This window comes from Camelina sativa, chromosome 13 (assembly GCF_000633955.1).
Source record: "Camelina sativa cultivar DH55 chromosome 13, Cs, whole genome shotgun sequence".
Classification (NCBI taxonomy): Eukaryota; Viridiplantae; Streptophyta; class Magnoliopsida; order Brassicales; family Brassicaceae; genus Camelina; species Camelina sativa.
In genome coordinates, this window is record NC_025697.1 from 4,808,195 (window position 1) to 4,828,490 (window position 20,296).

Sequence of the window (20,296 nt, forward strand, 5' to 3'; positions counted from 1 at the left end):
CGTGGTATGGAGGAATTCCAGGAGTGTATAGACAATTGCGAGTTGATGGATATGCCTGGTCGAGGATCTTCTCACACTTGGTACAATGGACAAGAGCTGAATCCAATGACAAGGAAACTGGACAGAGCGATGATAAATGAAGCTTGGTTGGATACTTATCCTCAGTCAATTGCCCTTTTTGATGCTCCAGGTGGTTCTGACCATTCTCCTATTCTAGTCACAACCTCCACTGAAGTCGAGAGGAGGAAGGTACCTTTCAAGTTTTATAACTTCTTCTCTACTCATCTTGACTATGCTAGTATGCTTGAATCCGCATGGAACAGACCAGTTTTGAGAGGTACATCGATGTATGGACTTTGTCAGAAGCTTAAGGAAGTTAAGATCGGTTGTAAGGCACTAAATCGAAACAACTTCAGCAATATTCAGGCTAGAACAACAGAAGCACATGAAGCACTATTAAGGATTCAATCTCAGGTGCTTAGCAGTCCAACTCAACAATTATTTCGTGAGGAGAAGGAACTAAAGAAAAAATTGTTGTTCTTGTCTTCGGCAGAAGAGTCATTCCTTAAGCAAAAATCGAGAATACGATGGTACTCACAGGGTGATTCGAACACGAGATTCTTTCACAAGTTAGTCAAGGCTCATCAGGCAAGGAACAGAATTTGCTACCTTCTCACTGATGATGATCACAGGATTTCAGAGGCGGTTCAGCTAAAGGAATTGATAACAGAGTACTACCAGAATTTGCTTGGAGTCAGGAATGATGTGGTACAACCGTTGTCTGTTCAGGAAATTAAAGATCTCACTCCATTCAGGTGCAACAATGAATTGGCAACCAAACTCCAACTTATTCTAACTCCTGAGGAAGTAACAAGTACGTTATTTTCCCTTCCTCGTAATAAGGCGCCTGGACCAGACGGATTCACTGCAGATTTTTTTGTTAACTCATGGGGATTAATTGGTCCTGATGTCATCGCTGCAGTCACTGAATTCTTCACAACTGGGATGCTACTAAAGCAGACAAATGCTACCATTCTGGCGCTCATACCGAAGACTCTAACTTCAGAAAGACTGAACGAGTTCAGACCCGTTTCTTGCTGTAACACGATATACAAGATAATCTCAAAGTTGCTGGCAAGAAGACTAAAGCTCTTCACAAATCAAACGGTTCAACGTAACCAGGTTGCATTCATCAAAGGGAGGCTGCTATGTGAGAATGTTCTCCTGGCTGCTGAATTGGTTGCAGACTTCAATAAGGAAGGACCTACCACCAGAGGATGCTTACAAATTGATATATCCAAGGCGTTTGATAATGTGGACTGGAACTTCCTGATCAACATTCTCAAGGCTTATGAGTTGCCTCTAGTTTTCATCAAATGGTTGGTTACATGCTTTACGACTCCATCCTTTTCAGTGGCTTTTAATGGTGAACTCTTAGGATACTTCCCGGGGTAAAAAGGGCTAAGGCAAGATGACTCGATATCAGCTCCTCTATTCACTCTGGTCATGTACATTCTATCAAGGAAGCTCGACTTGGCTACTACACAAGATTTGATCAAGCCTCATCCGATGTGTATTGATCCTCTCATCACCCACTTAAGTTTCGCGGATGATCTTCTTGTGTTCTTTGATGGGTCGGAGGCATCCCTCACGGCAATTGTACAAGTTCTGGATCAGTTCAAGCAAGCTTCGTGTTTGGGAATCAATCTGGCAAAGTCTTGCCTCTTCCTGGATGGCAACAATAGAGAGGAAAGTCGGAGAATGGCATTATCTCTCAACCTAGTCCATGGATCTCTACCAGTCAGGTATCTCGGTGTTCCACTGATCACTCAGAAGCTCACTCCTTCAGACTACAGACCTTTAACTGATAAGGTCAAGGCTCGTATCTCAGGTTGGACGCATCGCCACCTCTCCTTTGCGGGACGACTTCAGCTTCTACAATCAGTTATCAACAGTACCATCAATTTATGGGCCTCCATTTTTATTCTTCCAAACAAATGTATTGAGGAACTTGAACAAATTTGTAGTGCCTTCCTCTGGAAAGGAGTTGCAAACTCTGCTCGTGGCGCAAAAGTCTCTTGGGAAGTTGTATGCACACCAAAAACTGCAGGAGGTCTAGGGCTTAGAAGGCTCATGGATTGGAACCACATATTTGGCTTGAAGCTAATTTGGTTAATCTTCTCCCAAGCTGGTTCTCTCTGGGTTTCATGGGTTAGGAAGCACCTTATTCGAGGAAGAAGCTTTTGGACTGCAGATTTCAGATCCTCAGGAAGTTGGATTTGGAGGAGGCTTGTTAAATTACGTCATTTGGCAAGACCCTTCATTTCATGTGAAATAGTATCTGGCAATGAAGCGTTGTTATGGCATGATAACTGGACAGGATTGGGGCCTCTCATTGATGTCATTGGAGATTCTGGTCCGAGAGTTACTGGTATAGGTCTACTCTCAAAGGTCTCCCAAGCCGTTAGGAATGAGGGATGGTCTATTACCGAGGAAGGAATCCCCAAGTCCAACTATTGCGCGAATGTTTGCAGAATCATCATCCCCCGTTGGCTCGAACTGGTGGTGATGAGTTTGCTTGGAACCTAACTCCTGATCAATCCCGAGGTACGTTCTCCTCTCTTAAAACTTGGAGGCACTTGCATCCGCCTGGTGATACGGTTAGTTGGCACTCTCAGATATGGTTCAAGGAGAGAATTCCAAAGATGGAGTTTATGGCCTGGCTTACGGTTTTAAATAGGCTAACCACAAGAGACAGGCTACGGAGATGGAATCTTCAAGTCCCTTCCAACTGTCTACTTTGTCATTCAGGGGAGGAGTCTCGAGACCATCTCTTTTTCCAGTGTTCGTATTCAAAGGTTCTGTGGCTCGATTTTTTTTCTCCGTTCATACCATCTCAATCATCTACCTTCATGGGAACTCTGAGTTGGATCAAGAATCCTACCTCGAATAGGAAGCTCAATGTCATTTGCAAGATCGTCTACCAAGCTCTTATTTATTTCATCTGGACAGAACGCAACAGCAGACTACACTCACTCTTTTTCAAGTCCACGGATCAAATCAAGAAGGAGATACAACTATTGTTGAGGAGAAGAATCATCAGACTTGATAGCTCAAGCATTTTTACCCCAACAAGTACTGCACAATACACTTATCTTTATCTATAGTTCCAGCACTTCCAAAATTACTAATATATTTAAGCTAGCACTCTCCTTATCTATATGGCTATTTATGTGAAGCTCCGGTGTAGAAATACTTAATCATATATAAAATAGTATCTCTTTTAAAAAAATAAAATAAAAAAATAAATATATGCTCTCTATATTCTTTTGTGACGAATGAGCATATAATTAAATTGCAGTTGATATCATTGCGGGTAGTTTTTATTCTCTACTCAGAAGTATATATGCACATAAAATATCACTATCTTGTGTATGTTCATTTGATAGACAAAAATTGACAGATAGAGAAAAATGAGACACGTCGAGATGTAGGACATTTACTCTTAACATGTTTTTGCTTTAGAGTGGTCAACGAAACACGCAAATTGTTGTCGTTTGGACCCATTCACATCTTGAATTGCTAAAAATATTTTTTTTTTAAATCAGTTTCGATCGATGAAACATGAAAAACGATATTAATCTGCCTTAAGACATTGATCTGAGCCATCTTAGTTGATTTAACAACGTATCATATGCTGATGAAACTACAAAAACTTACGGTATCAGTTAATTAAGTTCAGACCTTATTTTTTGTATCAATGCGGTCGTTATCGGATCATATTTTAGATTCGAATTTGATAATACGTGTGAGTTATATACATGGCAGAAAAAAAGATATTTTCGTTTTATATTGGGACAGACAAAAATTGTTAAGATACTCGTTGTCATGAAGATTTCAATATATTTGAGATTTTGTTTGTTTTAGGAAATGGGGATAATTTAGTTTTGTACACTGGTCTCTACAATAATTATACACATGAGTACATGACTCGCTATAAAGGAAAAAGAAAAACAAAGGGCAAAAGTATTTTTACCAAAACTATATTTGCTATATACGTGTATATTTACATATTAGTATGATAAGAAAGTCGTATTGGGATTGACAATGTATGCGTAACAGTGTGATTGGTACTATTTATTTTAAGATTGTTGATAGATCAGTGTGACCAGTCTAGAGAATTCATTTATTTTTCCGTTAGAAAATCATTAAATAGGATTAGACCTTTCAATGTCTTAGATCATTCTTCTTCACTTACCTTTTCCTAATGGCTATCACAGACATAAATAACTTTATTTTTAAAAGTTTAAATGATGAAAAAGTTAGAAACAATTAAGATTGTGTAAGAGACGGACAAAACATACAAAGAAAACATGATTCTGACTGGAAGAGTACATCAAACATCAACAGTCAAAATTCACCATCACCATTTATTATTTGCCCACTTCTATTTTTTTTTTCTACTCCAAATTGTTTGGCAAGGAGAAAAAAAACATATCATTATTGAAGAAGGTATTGACAATTGATTGAGTGCCTGACTATTTGACAGCTTCAGTCCTGCTGCTTGTTTGTCACATGCAATTGCTTCCTTGGTTCATGATATAGCCACACAGTGACTTTGATCAGTATGTTCCAAACGGGTATTCTTTTAGAGGCACAAAAACCTTCTGCATGTTTTTTGGTGTAGATAATATTTCCCGACCGTGTCACTAGAGTTGTTTTAAGTTGTAAAGATAGAATTATTTAATGAACTTGTTAGGAGATTATTAGGGTTGCATGTTCTTGTTGGGTAGGAAAAAATTATTTAGCACATTCTTAGAAATTTAGATCTGAAATTAAAAATCAATAGTGAGAAAGCATGAGATCAAATAGCTAAATTTTATTAACTTTTAAATATATTTGTTATCAGATTTTTCCCGGTTCTAAACATGCAACCTGAGTTCACTGAAGACTGGATGCACTTAAAAAGTGTTCAAGGATTTTGAATATAGACTATGTGATCTTATATCTTGAGAGAACATTAATTGTTAGAAACAGAGACGTTGTGTTCATGAAATCAAATCATCAAGGATATTAAAAGTCTGAATAAACATAGAGGGATGACGATTTGATCAATTGAAAGTGGTTACTTCTTCATAAGTCAACAGTCAGATTGAATATGTGAGGCTGGCTCATTTTGATACACATGCCATCTTTGACAGATTACAATGTTAGTGAATACGATGGCGGTCATGATGAGACGACCGCCATTGCCAAGAACTTATCTAATGTTGGCTAATGGTCATGGAGTCTGCAAGTCTTTCAAAATTGTACCAGTCAGATTAGACAACATTGAAAAAGAGTTTCAGCAGTGTTAGGTTAAGATATTACTAAAATTGTATTTCATGATTCTTTGCTTTTACACCAACAACTTCTTCTACACATCTCAATGGTCCATTGACAACCTTCTGAGGACCTTACACTAACAGGCGCCTACAACAACGATCTCTGATCACTTATTCGATGAACGCTAAGATATAACTTAAGGTTCTTGATCTGATCTGCTATTGGACATGTTTACCTAAATGAACGAAACAGGACTTTTTAAATTTGTATGGTTTACACTTTCCTTCTCTTGTGGCTAAGGATGAAATCATCATCGTCGTCGTCGTCATCACGAACGACTTTCTTCTTCTTTCTCGGATCTAAACCGCTGTTCTTGGTGGACGCAGATGTTTTTTGAGAACTCTCTGCTTTGCTAGTAAATGTTGGTGCAGGTTTAGTCGGTGTCCCCATTCGAATTTGCTTCATCTTCCTCTGCTTTTTCTCAAAGGCTCGCTTAGCCTTATCCGGAGACAACATACCATGTTCCATTAGCCTGTTTTAACAATTCAAGACCATTATATAACAATGTATTAAAGTTTATCATAAAGACTTGTCAATATATATATATATATATATAGTGTTTCTTTCTCACCAGAACTCAGCCATTTCGCTCCCTGGTATTTGTTTCGATAAGGATTCATAAAATATCCTCAAGGGCTCTCTCTGCAAATACAAAAAGACAGAGAAACCAAGAATCATGAGATTGAGAATGAAGAGAATAAGAAAGATATAGTAAAGCATTCATTAGAGATGTTACTCTTATAACCTCTTCGGGAATATCAAATTTTTGTCCGGGTAATGAATAAACCTTCTTCTCTCTTTTAGCTTTTCCTCTGGCTGCTGCTGCAGATGTTGTTGCTGTGTTTTTTACAGGTATTTTGGGCTTTGCCTTCACAAAAGTTTTTTTTGCAATATTAATATGTTACAAGTTCAACCTAGAAACCACAATAATCGAAAAATCACGTCACGAATGCTGAATTCATGATAAAAGAGTTCTCCTTATAATATCAACCCAATTCTTATTTCATCGTCAATTAATAAGTTCGATCTACAACTAATCCGAATCAACCAATAACTGATATCTAGCAATGGTCAGCCTTTAAACCCAAAGATCGGCTTTAATCCTTAAGAGTTAATCAAAGCTATAAAGAAATTTTAGAGAACCCACCAAATCAGAAAAAAAAAACTTTTATAAACAGAGACTTTTTCCCGATTTAATACCTGTGTTTTCGCCGCGACGGTGGAAACAGAGATTATTTCCCGATTTGATACCTGTGGTTTCGCAGTGACGGTGGAAACAGAGGATCTGGGTTTATTATCCGACATGATCGGTCTGCTACTGGTAGAGGAGGAAGCGATCTTCTTCTTGTCCTTAATAGACGGATCGATCTTGACTCTTGATGAAAGAGAAGAAGACCCATCGCGTGGCTCGCTCTTAGCTGAACTTGGTCTTCCCTGTGTCGCCATGAATATAGCTCAGATTTAGCTCAGCTTCTTTTTGTTTTGGTTTTTTTTTTTTCTGCTCGAAAGAAGAATCCGACAACGATTCCTAGAAAAGTGAATGCAATCTTCCGATTAAGTCTTGCCGCTTTCCCATCATAGTTTATGTAATGAAACGGTAAAAAACTGAAAAGGTTTAACGGTAATTTAAAATTTACACACTCGCCCAAAAACGAAAGAAAAATTCTGCTAATTTATATAATATTTTCATAATTTCGTTAAAATTAAAATATTTCAGTTTTACAAAAATCATTAACTTAAAAAATGTATATTTTATTTTAATTTACTTTTTACTATGTTTGTATAATCATGTCTTGGCTAAATAAAATCAGTAGTCTACAATCCTAATTTGATGTAGTTAATAACGAGCCTTAGCCACACACAAAATATAATTAAATAGAGAGAGTAAGTAAATTGATGTAACAATCCAACCGATAATCCTGGTTAAAACATATGGCTAAAACGTCTGAAAAACCCGGTTATACCAAACCGAATGAAGAATCATATGAAATAAATCGTACCGAATCGGTTCACCATCATGCCACATGAAATGTTTTTGAACCTTCGACACCCTCTTCTGCATCTCCACGTATCTTCTCACCGGGATCGATATAAGAATCTTCCTCAGATTACGAATCTCCTTCTCCGGCACAAACACAGCGAAAGATTCCCAGTTCAGAATCTCAAGAAACGGTGGCACAAAGTTATCAGAGATAATCACCGGAACGCAACCATACAGAATCGACTCCACCACTCTAGGGCTATTCACCTCGTAACCTTTAGCGCAAACGCAGAACTTGCTTCGTTTCATGTACCGGATGTACGATTTGTGATCGACCCGGTTAAATATTTTCATATCTGGTTCGGGTCTTGAAGACCAATGGTTAAGCAAGATGGGTCTGACGTAACCGTGTAGGTTTCCGGCGAAGAAGGCGAGTATAGTTCGCTTGGAAGGACGGTTTCCTCCAATTTTTCCGTTTGGGTTTTGTGACGAAGAGACTTTTGTTTCCGGCAAAGAGACGTCTTTTCCGACTACGCTACTCCGACATCAGCGTTACAGAGTGATCTTATGCAGTTCATGTATGGCCCTCTAGTCTCAGCTGGAGCCTATTATTATAACAAATATTAACTTACAATAATAAATATAAAGAAAACGCCAATTTAGTTATATTTTTTTTTTTGCTTTTAAAAATGTATTTCCATTTTTTTGTTAAAAAAATATAAATGTACTATTTTAAAGTTGAAACATAAAGATACAATTTATTCTAGCTAGCTAGCTTGTAAAAAGGAAACTTAAATAATGCAAAAAAAGAAGAAGATCAGGGTTTCGAAGAGCATCATACCCAATCATGGCAAGCGGTGAAGAAATGATCAGAGCCGTGAGTTCTATTCCAGAAAGTGTAGTTGGAAGAGATAAGATCGATGTAGTTCCTGAGATATTTAACAAGATTTCTACGACTATGAGAATCATGAACGTAAAGTTTCTGTTGAAGTATTCTGGAACTGAAAGGCAAGTAGAATAGATGAGCTTTGGTGGGATCTTTCGTCAAGAATCTATTGCTACTCTCCATTAATTTCATAAACCATCCTTCTGATGCGTAAATCCCTTCCATCATTGCCTCTGGCTGATGGAAGATTGGTCTGTCCCCTTCCGCGTAGACGTACACTTTCAGAGTCTGTTCCATTAGCTCATAGCTCCTACAAGAGATCCATCATTGATATATAAAACTTTTTTTTTCTTCAACAGCATGTATGATTTTGGTCTTAAATCTGATTGAGAAAATAACAACGACAAAGGCATTAAATGTTCTAAACGTATATATTTTTTATGTGTGGGTTGTTTATAGTTGTAGTAGACTAGTGTAGTTGGTTGTTTACATTAAGAAACAAAATTTCATTTTTTTTAGTTAAAAATTATATTAAATGCACAGTAACCAAAACTGTTGTGTTCTCCTTGGTTAAGAAATTAGGCCTTTACTACCCATATAATTTTGCTTAGATTGGTTAAGCGCTATAAAAAAAACCTTTTGAAAATGGACAGGTTATGGTAGAGAGGCGCATAAAGGGTATCATCCTTCTTGACCAAAGCTGCGTTCTTGATCTTGTCTCTTGCAGTTTTAAGCTCTTCGTCCACTTTTGATCCCCAAAGAGGTGCCTATGAACATTAAAAAAATAGAAAAACAGGTAATGAACAGAGTTATGAGTAATAAGAAACTGGAGCTTATGGTAAAATCATTTGCATACAAGTGAATTTTTTGGATCATTATGCCGCTTCCACATCATATTGTTCATCTGAGTTATTGATATGACAACTAAAGGTGGCTTTTTGGTGTTCCTCTGCTCATGTTTCTTGCGGATTCTAGGGATTTTGGGTTGAAGAGAATGCAGAGAACTAGTGGTGGTTTCATTGCCTTTACTTTGCCGAGAAGATTCTGTTTTGGGAGAATCATTCAAAAACTTGTGCTCAAAACTCTTCAAGACTTCCGTTCTGCTATTATTTGGTTTGAATCCAGACGATGCTTCTTCTTGAGATGCAAGAAACGTTTCATTTTCAGCACTTTTGGTGGTGCTATTGGAATCTCTGAACTTAGAAACGTTTCCGTTTCCAGGTGAAACAATAGATAATGGAGCGAGCTCGAAATACTGAAGGCCTAAAACGAAGGAAACAACCAGAACCATGAGAAGAACAACTCGAGAACATGTTTCTGCTCGGCCTAGAAAACGCAAACCCCGAATTTGATCCATCACAACCTGAAAAGGATCTCAGATTTCTATTGAACTAAAGGGATCTCTCCTGAAAACAATATAAGTTTTGTCTAATTGACTAATACATCAACTGTAACTAATTGACTAATTCGTGAAGATTGGTCCAGAAACAGAACTTGATCACTTACATGGACATCAGAAAAGAGCTTGTTGACATATAGAACTCTCGGATCCGAGAGGTTCTTTGAAGTTTCTTGGAGTGATCATCATCAACAGAACTAGACAAATAATTAACCAGCAAAGAGACAACAAGACAAGGCAATCGATGACTTTTAATTTTGTACAATCAAAAGTCTTGACTAATTTAAGTATACCAGACAAAACAGTGTTTTGGATTGACAAGCCTACAAGGTATGATTATAACTTTTCTCATATTTCAGAAGATATCTCCTTAATTATCTATGTTTGGTCAATTATGGCCCATAGTTTTCTTTTCAAAAGCTGCCTCTGTTTTGGTATTTTCCTACTACATTATTTTTCAACATGTAAACCATAGCAACTAAAAATACCACCTCGTCAGTTTTCCTACACAAAGTACTACAGCATAACTTATATTTAGTAGTTGACTTGATTAATATATACTATTTCTAGAACTTAATATCTTACACAATCCAAGAAAATGTATAAAAGGCTCTCAAAACAATGAGATTATATACTCCCTTGTCTCTCTATTGATGTTTCAATAATTTCACACATATTAAGAAAAAGCTAAGCTTTTTACTTTTAAACTAATTTATAATTATTTTACGGTAGAAAGAGAAAACATAATCCACTAAATATTATACCACTTGGAATAAAATATAAAGTAAAAATATTATTTTAGTTTTTTAATTTAGAAAATCAATATTTTAGAAACGAAAAATATTCTCTAAAACATCAATCTACGTGAAGTATTTGAAGTTTGAATTTCAGTGTCAGCGTTTGCATCCCGCACTCTGCTCTACAACGTGATCCAGGCATTGGAAGTTGCGCATCTCTGTATTCTCCCCAAGAGAAAATTAAATCCTCAGAATCATTTGTTATCTACCATTCGTTAAAGTCCTGAAAATTAAATCCTCAGAAGTTGCTAAATTTTTCTCACTAAACGCAACCATTGGATCTCCCTCAACATGCCAAATTTTTAATAGTTTCTACTGATATATTGCAAGGGCGAAACTATACCAATTCGTTATCTCAATAATCATTGAACACATATGTACGTAAAACAATAAAATTAAACTTATATATATGCAATGAAGACCTAAAATTGTTGTTAAATGTACAGTATTTTGTTTAAAATGATAATAAGAATCACAATAATCATTCCTTCAACGTCCTCAACATGGCCGTTGGCTCGTGCCAACACCGTCCTCCTCCTCTTCATCAACGTAAGGGGCAAGATTCAAGTAACAATTACCTTGGCAGTTGTCGTAACTACCACCAACATTAGGACTCTTACTAGAACTATTGGCTCGCCACCGTGCACGGCATATAACGCAGATGCCCGGCCGCCGTCCACGACTCCTCCTCCACGCCAGCATGCATTCTTCATGCACCTTGTTCTTGCAGACTCTGCACTTCACCACCGCGAGTTCCTTCTCCACGCCTCCACCATTTTCGCCGTTTACACTTTTAATGCTGTTAATATCGTCTAGACATATCGGACATGTTGCTGGCTCTTCGTCCACCTCATTTTCCTATTCAATATATCAAATGATATATTTACAAAAATATATTTAAACATTGATTATTTAGGATAAGCAAAACGTAACCATTAATTATATACATGTAAAAGATTTAGATTTTCACAGTTTCTTTTAGAAATATTTTTATGTAAACGACGTAGTTACATTTTCAAACAAAATGTTTAATGAATTTCCATACGATGGCAAGTGTATATCAGGGTAAAAAAAGTCTTACCATTTGACTGGTGGAGGAGGATGAGTTAGTAGTATCGCCAGGTTGAGAAGTGGCGGCTGAGAAAAGCTGAAGAAACCGTTGCTGGAGATGGAAACTGGCGAGGCAGTCAGGCAGTGTCGGTGCTGAGAGCAGGCGGTAGAGGAGACATGGCCGGAGTCTCCGTTGCCTTAGACACTTATCATCGAGAGGAAGGCCGAGAACTCGGATCAAGACAAACAAGATGTGTTTGCACGGCTTCTGACGGTCGGGACAAGTACAAGTCGTTGTAGCCGTTAGCGTCACCGTATAAACATTACACGTCGCACCGAGAACATGAAAAGTTCCGCCATTTGGACGGTTGAGGAGACGGATCCGGTGACGAAGAGCTCGAAGTATCCGATCCGCCAACGGTTGAGCCAAGAAATACCGTTGGTCTCGGTTACTTACGTATGGAGATAATTGATTCGATCCGACAGATTCCATTTGATTTTTAAGAATTCCGTTACCAACAGTTGGAGATTATACCAATATGCGATATATATATATATATATATTTATGTTGTGTAAAGATAGTTGTTACAGTTAACTTATACACGTCATGTATTTTTTGTGAAGATTCTTTGTATGAAACGATGGCACACGTGTGGAATAACGGCGACGTGTAGGAGATCACCAAATACGGCGTTACACGGAAGGCAAAGTCCATCTCATATATTCGCGATCCAAGTTAATTAATGTAAGACGTCGTGTTGTTTTTAGGAAGTACTGTGGCACAGCATGACGTTTATTTTTCACTTGACTTTTGTTTGAAAACGTCGTCGCTTTTAGGTTAAACCTCGTAAAAACCCAATCTTCTTTCTTGCTCGCAGTGTTAACCTAGAACTAGAAATCAAAATCTCAGCTTCAGATTCGTTTCGTTAGCCGGCAAAAATGGCTTCTCGATGTCGATCTTTGTCTAAACCAGCGTTTTCTATGTTTAGATCTGCAATGAACAAGCCCTCGGTTCGACCCAAATCGGCTTCATCGTTTCTCGGCGTCCCTCCTTCTCCTGGACTTTCGAGGTAAATCAACTGATTGATTGATTTGATTTGTTTTTTTTCCCCAAATTTGAGTTGTGGATTCGTATTCGTGAGTGCCCAATTCATGTATTTTGTTAAAGGTTTGTTCTTTTTTAACTTTCGATAGGCCGATAGCTCAGCTGGGATCACTTCAATCGTTGCTTCCATTGTATAGTGCGGTGGCTTCAGCTAGATTGACTTCGTGCCTCGGTATCGATTCACAGAATTCTAGGTCATTAGCTCAGGGTATGCTCTGCAGTGCGAATCCAGGAGTTTGATATTCTTCCAAATGTTTTGTGTTTAGTATATCTGTAAGCAACCTTTTTTTTATTTTTAACTCTTTGCTCTTTGCATAGCTTCGAACTTACATGTTGTTTACTCTTGGTTTCAAATTAGAGCTTTGATTCTCTTAATTTAGAATCTGTAAGCAGTTTATAGCTGAATTGGAGTTTGCCTTTGCTGGATAGCTCTGTGCAACTTTGAAACCTATATTTGCAAAAATGAGTATTGACATTCAGAATCCAGAAAATTATCACAGATCTCAGCTGTTTTGAACTTGTCCGTCCTGCTCCACATTGGCTTGATCTTGCTTTGTTATTCCTTTCACATTGTGCAGTTTCATCAGGACTATTTGCAGTTTTTTAGTGTACTATTAGGGTTTGCAGGGACATATAGATTAGTTGGCTATATGCTTATGAAAGAATTGTTTTTGCATAAGAATCTTGTATTGGCTTGAAGATGAAAAAGATGCCAATTTGGTGTTGCTCTTTTTCTTCATCTTCTCTTCTGTGAACTTTTTGTAGTGTTATTGATTGAAGAATACAACTGAAACATATATGTTTAGGTGGCACATATGCTAATCTATGTCTCTCATGAATCTTGCAGAGCTTGGCCTAAGCGTGCCTCGATAATGAGACCAGACTCGAAGAAAAATGGATTCGTTTTAGATGAGATTCTCTGCATTTTTGCTTTTGCTGGTCTAATTCAGTCACTCAGATCAGTTCTCTGTTTTCTGGGTGATAAAACACTCTCTTCTTTAGTTACATTCCAATTAAGCAAAACGATGTCTGTTGGAACTTCTATGTTCAACACATCAAAGAATGAACAATAATAGTATCTTGTCTATGCCATTGGTTAGCCATGGTTTTCTTCTATTCCATTATTGGCTAGTTTCATTTGTTACTTTTGTGTTTTATCAGTTGTTATTCAATTTTTTTTATTTAGGATGGATTAATCTAGTGATCGTATATAACTATCAAAATGATCTGCAGTGTGAAAGTTGAGCCAACCCATGAGATACGCATATAGTCAGACCACCCAAAAACTCTGTATGACTGTATGTAGTGTGTTAAAAGTTAAAACGCCTTGCCGTTTCTGACATTTGCACACAAATTCAATAAAGGCCTTGCCGTTTCCTACAATGTAAAACGACGTGACGTCTACTTTTTTTCTTTTTCAAACAGTCCTTCCCTTTTTTACCTCAGACTGAGCAAAAAATTTCTACCAAAAAAAAAAAGACTGAGCAAAAATTTGCAGCTCTTCAACACGAAGAACGGAAGAAGAGAGCAAAAAAAATAAAAAATGGAGAAGAAGCGTGAAGGAGTAATGGAAGCAATGAGTCGGATCGTATCAGATCCTTACTATTTCCTCCATTTCATGGCCTTCTTCTCTTACCTTCCGATTCGTAGCTCCGCCGCACCCTACACTTCACATCGACTCTTCGACAGAGAAATCCAAGCGTTTCTAGCGTTCCTTATGTTTTCCGCTATCAAGGTTTGTGTTCTTCTTCTTCTTCTGTATATGAGTCGAACTTTGCTAAAGTCTCTTTACTTCTTCACTTTTTACTTTATTGATTTGTGCAAAATTCGTTTTGTAGATGGTGAGGGAGGAAACATGGGAAGCTTTCGTTGCGGATAGTTTACTCTACGCTAAGGTTAGCGACACTCTCGCCGATTTCAGATTCCGAATTGTAAGATTCATGTGAAATCTGCTGATACACATTTATTTACTCGCGCCCAGATCTTTCTCATAGCTGTGTCGTTGATTATGGATTATCGAGTGGCGATCTGGTTTAGTGTCATCTTTTCAGGTGAGCTCAATTTCAATCTGTTGATAGATCTAACAGCGTTGAGTATTTTTAAGTTTGATTTGAATGTTTCCTTTTGCAGTTATATATCTTTTAGCTCAGCAACCAGCATTTAGTAAATTAGGTATGGGGAAGATTCTTCAAATTTTTTTTGCTTTCTATGGATTTTTGGGAAACAAAAGTTGTGTTTTTTGAAAAATGCTTAAACGATTTGCAGGAACTGCGAAGAAGCTAACACCTATGCAGTTGGAGGATTTGCTATCAGATGGGCGCACAACGAAGTACTGGTTGGTACGTTGGAACTCTTGGCTTTTTATCTTCTACTTAATGTTGTTGCTCTTTCCGAATCAGTGAGGTTATGATCTTTAGATGATACATTTGAAAAAACTAGGAGAAGACTTTGGGTTAACAAAATTGATTTTATTGCATAGAGCAGAGCTTACATTCTGATTCCACTTATGGAGAAATCCATTCCATCTCCCATAGCGAGAAAGTTACAATTAAGTTTGATCTGTGATTTTTCTGTCAAATCCTTAGCAATTTCTACTCAAGAATGATCTCTGTTTAGAGTTTGTCAAAACTCAAATAGATCGATCATTTGTCAAACGACTCTTCATGCCCTTAATCTAAAACGAGAGGAGAGGAGAGGTGAGGTTTCAGTTTTCAATATGATTCTTTTTTCGTATTTGTTCGATGAGAAATGCGAGTAAGGTTTAACTAAGCATGCTGTCTATGAAGCTAGATAATACTTATAGTAGCCTCCCCTTATCATTATGACATCAAAGTTTGTCTTTCTTTTGTTTAGCTGTCAATCAATTAAGAAACAGAACTGATCTGCAACATCTAGTAAAACAATGTATGAAATTGAACGTTTGGCGCAAAAGGGGTTACTGTTGTAGGCTTGTAGCTACTTTTTATGATGATGTGCCTTTTCACACCTTTTGCAGATAGAATTCTTTGCATGTAGTTCATCTAAGTGTGTTCGTTCAAGCCGATGCTTTCCTGAGCTCTCCATCACGTAAGCTTTGTGTACGAATTAAGAAAACACCCCAGTTTCACTTTTACTCTTATGAGACACACTCACTCACTCTTCTTCCATTTCTTCAGGTACTCGAATAATCTTTTGTCTTTCGGAACTGTTGATCTTGGACTTTTCCCTAATACTGCAGCGCAGTTTGGAATATCTCTTGCCGGTAATAATTCTTCACTAACTCATTTATTTGCACAAACCCAAAAACACATCGAGTCTCTGTTTGTGGAAGCAGCTGATCATATTGTGTAACACATATTTAGGTGGAATGTCTCAGCTTCCAACATACATATTGTTTGAAAAGGGTGCCGAAGTCTCTCGGTTCCCAGACTTTTATGTTGATGCTGCACCTTCTTTACCCATAACCAAGGTTTACATGCTTTGACACAATTGGCAAGAAATCAGATTTTATAATGGCTACATTGATTCTCTTAAGGCTTTAATGAAATCCCTTGTTGTTGATGTTTGCAGAAACTTCTATGTCAACATTTTGAGCTTGATCGGCTTCTACTTGACTACATAAACGGAGCATAGTCGGAGAAAACGGGTATTCTGGCTTTCTCTTGCAAGAGCAGTATGAACACACATCACCACAACCATCACACTATCTTATTCGTTTGTTTGTTCTCTTAAAATGGGCATTTTTGGTGAGGCTCGCGGGAGAAAACGACGGTATTATACTTTAGTGCTATAGAGAGATAGAAAGATTCTGTTGAAATCTTACGGCTTGAAATTTCAACGAAGTGTTCTTGAATATGATGGTAATGAAATATCGGTTTCTGACTTTTACTTAAGTGCTAATCGTATTCATGACTTTTGAGGCTTATTGGCACTCGTACGTCTCTTATTGTGTTGTTTTCATGTGCTTTAGTACAACCCATTATCCTACTTCCTAGGCTATATCCATGTGTCGATGTGTGGACTAGAAAATTACCATCAAATGAGAAAAAAAAATTGAACACAAAGAAATTCGAAGAAAAACCAACTTAATTAGAAGTATACTCGACCTACCAATTCAAAAATATGGATTATATAACGGGTTGTATATTTTTTTTATACTCATTATTCACGAAAGTAAAATTAGTTGTAAATACGAGGAACATGTTTTTGTAAAATAAAAGAGTCGATGGTGTATATGTATAATTTTAATATATTGTACTTACTACTTACCTAAAAGGTTGGATCGTGGCATCGTGCGGCGACTACTTTCCCAAGTATCATGTGTTTCATATCTTTACCTGCCATTTATTTTCTCGCAAACATTCCAAAACTAAAGAGGATGAAAGCAACAACTCATTATGGGGATCCCAATAAGTATGTGAAAAATGTGATAATAAAGAGGCATCGTTATCTGTAAAAGACGTGTGATTAACAGTTGGATGAACAAGAAAATGAATCACTTGGTGCGGATGATGCCTAGTGGCAACTTCTGGTCAACACGTTCCAAAATCCTACTTAATCCATTAATTAAATGATTTGATCTATCTCCTGTGACTCAGCTTGCTTCTCACTTTCTCGTGTGTATAGTTTTATGTATATATATATAAAGTATATAATAAATACACGATCATATGATTATAATAATAAATCAATAAGAATGTGTCAAATTGAACATATTAGGCATACAAATTCAATGTAACGAAATAAAAGGATATACCGATATAATATCAATTTTAATATAGCGAAAAAAAAACAATAATCAGTTTCTTAAAACGCGGTTTTTAAGCCAAGTCGCGCGAGTCAATTAATTAATAAATGTCGTATAACCCGTAACGGACCATTTATATCAATTCTATCCAACTCATCAACGGTTCTTGACCGAACCCTCGCGGAAACACAGTATCAGCACCGTCCAAATCTCTGACTTTGACCGCTCAACAACATTACTACATAATCTCGTTAGCTCAACAACCAGTTACATATAGCCACGTAGTCACTCACACGATACTCCGCCGCTGTATCAGATTAAAAAGTATTCACCTCTTATAAATTGAGTCCCCACCCTTTGCCCCAATTTTTTTCTGACATTTTCTCTGTTACACGCTTTCCTTCTTTCTTTCTTCTTTTTTTTTTTTCCATTTTTATTATTTTTACGATTTGTGAATTTTTATTTTTTTTCCGGCGATGGCGTCAACGTCGGGGGAAATGGAGCAATTGACATCAGGTGCGAGCAATCGGATAATTTTTATATTGAGAACGCTAAGGAAGTGTCTCGTCTTCGTTCTCTCCCTCGTTCTTTCTCTTCTCCTCGTTCTCCGTCTCCGTCCTCGTCGCCGTGTCTCGCCTCTTTCAACGCCGGAAGAGGAGGAGGAGGAAGTAGAGGAGGCTGATCCTGCTCCTTCGAGAAGATGGAGACGGAAGATGGCTTGGAAGCTGGAGGAGGAAGACACGGCTAGACGTCGTTCGTTAGCGGAAAGCGTTGAGATGGTCGGAGATGGAGAGATCTCTTGTCGTTGGAGCAGTTATTTGTTTTACGGCCGTCGTGGTAACGCTTTGTTCTCTCGGTCGTGGTTACCTCTCTCCGGCGAACTTAGGTAATTAATTAGCCTTTCGAATTTTTTTGCATGCACAAAATTAGAGTTCTCCGGTTAAGTTCTTCTTCTGGTATCGATTTTGACTTTGAATTTTGAAAATTTTGTTTGTGTTTTCAGAGGGATTTTGATTATTATCCATGGATTGAATGAACACAGGTGAAAAAATCTATACTTTTTTTCAATTTTAGTTCGTTTTATTAAATCTCTGTTCTTTGATCAATGAATCTCTCATTCTGTGAATTTTCTTAAAATGTGCAGTGGAAGATATTCTCAATTCGCTAAGCAGCTTAACTCGAGTCATTTAGGTGTATACGCTATGGACTGGATTGGTAATGAACACGAGCTTGTTCTGTTTCTTTTTTTTCATTTTCATATTTTGTTCTGAAACTGTGGGTCTGAACAGGTCGCCATATGTTACTGTATTAGGTCACGGTGGGAGTGATGGTTTGCATGGCTATGTTCCTTCTCTTGATTATGTTGTTGTCGACACCGTAAGTTCACACAATCTTACAGACATTAGTTGTTGTTTTTTTGTTTTGCTTTTTGGTTATGAAACTAGAGAAATGTTCCATCTTGATTTAGTGATTTGGTGTCTTGATTTGAATTTCGACAGGAAGCTTTCTTGGAAAAGATTAGGTCTGAGAATCCGGGGGTACCGTGTTTCCTCTTTGGTCACTCTACTGGTGGAGCTGTGGTTTTGAAGGTACTTTAATTTCGTACCTTTGAAGCTCTCTTCAAGATTTTTATTGTTTACAGTGTCCTGACTTTAAGGGTCTACCTTGTGTTAACATAGGCAGCTTCATCTCCCTCTATTGAAGATATGTTAGCTGGCATTGTCCTGACATCGCCTGCACTTCGTGTCAAACCCGCTCATCCCATTGTCGGAGTAAGTCAGTCTCCTTTGCTGTATTCAAGTTAGATGCTTTTTCATACTCGGCTAGAGAATTTTGTGGGTGATCGTTAGATCATATGTTTCTTTGTAGGCAATAGCTCCAATCTTCTCGTTGGTCGCCCCAAGGTTCCAATTCAAAGGAGCAAACAAGAGAGGCATTCCGGTCTCAAGAGACCCTGAAGCTCTCTTAGCCAAATACTCTGATCCGTTAGTCTACACGGGTCCAATAAGAGTCCGAACAGGCCATGAGATTCTTCGCATAACAGCTTACTTGACCCGGAACTTCAAGTCTATTACAGTGCCTTTCTTTGTTCTCCATGGTACAGAGGACAAAGTCACTGATCCACTAGCTTCACAAGATTTGTACAATCAGGCACCATCAGTTTTCAAAGACATCAAACTCTACGATGGTTTCTTACACGACCTTCTCTTTGAACCTGAGCGTGAGGATGTCGGTCGTGATATCATCGACTGGATGATGAAGCGGCTTGATGTTGTTAACGGATCAGCCCCTGGCCTCTGGTAGAAGATCAAATGCGACATATCAGAGGTCTTCTTCTTCTCTAGGTGGTAGTTGCGATACAAATGGTGTGGTTGTAAAATCAGAAGCAAGTGTAGGAGATACATATACAATGGTTTTAATCTATGAATTGTTTGATTATTGAAGAACTTTCATATGAAGATAGATTTGTGAATGCATACATATAAGATACTGTAACTGACTTTATAGAAGAAAACATTTTTTGAGTGACGAAAAAAGGTTTATCCACAAAAAATCCTTTTGAAGTTATCTGAATAAATGTCTGGTTCGGTTATCAGGCATTTCGGTTTGGTTACTTATTTATTATCAGTACAAATATTTAGAACCCATTAAAACTGAAAACAAACAAAAACATAAATCATCGCTGAAATGATCAATAACAAGAAACCGATCAATTTTTATGGTCAATGGCAACATCATTTTCCAGATCTTTGATTTAAAACACAGTATCCAGTACGGTATCTACTCATTACACAGTCAATATAATATTCATAATTTTCATAGAATTATGTAGCACACTTACCAATACAATTCCCTCGTCCTACACATACATGATACAACCCAACACATACAACCCAAAACAAAAATATTATTTTTAAAACTATCTTTAGCATTTTGGTTGCTTTACACACTTTTTTTAATAGAGA

General features: G+C 37.5%; 5 protein-coding genes and 1 pseudogene across 6 annotated transcripts; 3 read left to right on the plus strand and 3 right to left on the minus strand.

Annotated features, from left to right (window-relative positions):
• On the minus strand, positions 5,350–6,949 carry LOC104735174. The gene is made up of 4 exons (XM_010454905.2): positions 6,586–6,949; positions 6,131–6,253; positions 5,957–6,027; positions 5,350–5,857 (listed from the first exon to the last, which is right to left on the minus strand). The coding sequence occupies exons 1-4, from the start codon at positions 6,829–6,831 to the stop codon at positions 5,599–5,601; spliced, it is 699 nt and encodes a 232-aa protein (XP_010453207.1). The 5' UTR covers positions 6,832–6,949; the 3' UTR covers positions 5,350–5,598.
• LOC104735172 lies at positions 7,236–9,980 on the minus strand (annotated as a pseudogene).
• On the minus strand, positions 10,831–12,025 carry LOC104735175 (mitogen-activated protein kinase kinase kinase 1-like). Its single transcript, XM_010454906.2, has 2 exons — positions 11,530–12,025; positions 10,831–11,306 (listed from the first exon to the last, which is right to left on the minus strand). Exons 1-2 carry the CDS (start codon positions 11,989–11,991, stop codon positions 10,947–10,949), a joined length of 822 nt encoding a protein of 273 aa, XP_010453208.1. The 5' UTR covers positions 11,992–12,025; the 3' UTR covers positions 10,831–10,946.
• Positions 12,341–13,759, plus strand: LOC104735177. 2 transcript variants are annotated; one of them, XM_010454910.2, is made up of 3 exons: positions 12,341–12,569; positions 12,694–12,812; positions 13,452–13,759. In XM_010454910.2, the coding sequence occupies exons 1-3, from the start codon at positions 12,439–12,441 to the stop codon at positions 13,475–13,477; spliced, it is 276 nt and encodes a 91-aa protein (XP_010453212.1). In that variant the 5' UTR covers positions 12,341–12,438; the 3' UTR covers positions 13,478–13,759. The 2 variants fall into 2 exon arrangements, with proteins under 2 accessions (XP_010453212.1, XP_010453211.1); XM_010454909.2 differs by having other exon boundaries at positions 12,344–12,569; positions 12,694–12,877.
• Positions 14,045–16,508, plus strand: LOC104735176 (thioredoxin-related transmembrane protein 2). The gene is made up of 9 exons (XM_010454907.2): positions 14,045–14,339; positions 14,443–14,499; positions 14,586–14,655; positions 14,735–14,776; positions 14,870–14,943; positions 15,600–15,670; positions 15,760–15,845; positions 15,946–16,052; positions 16,154–16,508. Exons 1-9 carry the CDS (start codon positions 14,148–14,150, stop codon positions 16,214–16,216), a joined length of 762 nt encoding a protein of 253 aa, XP_010453209.1. The 5' UTR covers positions 14,045–14,147; the 3' UTR covers positions 16,217–16,508.
• On the plus strand, positions 17,706–19,803 carry LOC104735178 (caffeoylshikimate esterase-like). The gene is made up of 7 exons (XM_010454911.1): positions 17,706–18,216; positions 18,334–18,372; positions 18,475–18,545; positions 18,643–18,707; positions 18,830–18,919; positions 19,010–19,102; positions 19,200–19,803. Exons 1-7 carry the CDS (start codon positions 17,807–17,809, stop codon positions 19,632–19,634), a joined length of 1,203 nt encoding a protein of 400 aa, XP_010453213.1. The 5' UTR covers positions 17,706–17,806; the 3' UTR covers positions 19,635–19,803.

Bases quoted from the DNA above. Each gene is read 5' to 3' on its own strand.
- LOC104735177 (XM_010454909.2), top strand. From the start codon at position 12,439: ATGGCTTCTCGATGTCGATCTTTGTCTAAACCAGCGTTTTCTATGTTT. The intron at 12,570-12,693 runs GTAAATCAACTG...AACTTTCGATAG, and splicing joins CCTTCTCCTGGACTTTCGAG to GCCGATAGCTCAGCTGGGAT.
- LOC104735174 (XM_010454905.2), bottom strand. From the start codon at position 6,831: ATGGCGACACAGGGAAGACCAAGTTCAGCTAAGAGCGAGCCACGCGAT. The intron at 6,254-6,585 runs GTATTAAATCGG...ACTTTTGTGAAG, and splicing joins CCGTCGCGGCGAAAACACAG to GCAAAGCCCAAAATACCTGT. The intron at 6,028-6,130 runs GTTATAAGAGTA...TTGTATTTGCAG, and splicing joins AATTTGATATTCCCGAAGAG to AGAGAGCCCTTGAGGATATT.
- LOC104735175 (XM_010454906.2), bottom strand. From the start codon at position 11,991: ATGGAATCTGTCGGATCGAATCAATTATCTCCATACGTAAGTAACCGA. The intron at 11,307-11,529 runs GTAAGACTTTTT...TATATTGAATAG, and splicing joins CCTCCTCCACCAGTCAAATG to GAAAATGAGGTGGACGAAGA.
- LOC104735176 (XM_010454907.2), top strand. From the start codon at position 14,148: ATGGAGAAGAAGCGTGAAGGAGTAATGGAAGCAATGAGTCGGATCGTA. The intron at 14,944-15,599 runs GTACGTTGGAAC...CACCTTTTGCAG, and splicing joins GCACAACGAAGTACTGGTTG to ATAGAATTCTTTGCATGTAG. The intron at 15,846-15,945 runs GTAATAATTCTT...ACACATATTTAG, and splicing joins GTTTGGAATATCTCTTGCCG to GTGGAATGTCTCAGCTTCCA.
- LOC104735178 (XM_010454911.1), top strand. From the start codon at position 17,807: ATGGCGTCAACGTCGGGGGAAATGGAGCAATTGACATCAGGTGCGAGC. The intron at 18,217-18,333 runs GTAATTAATTAG...TTGTGTTTTCAG, and splicing joins CCTCTCTCCGGCGAACTTAG to AGGGATTTTGATTATTATCC. The intron at 18,546-18,642 runs GTAATGAACACG...TTACTGTATTAG, and splicing joins ATACGCTATGGACTGGATTG to GTCACGGTGGGAGTGATGGT.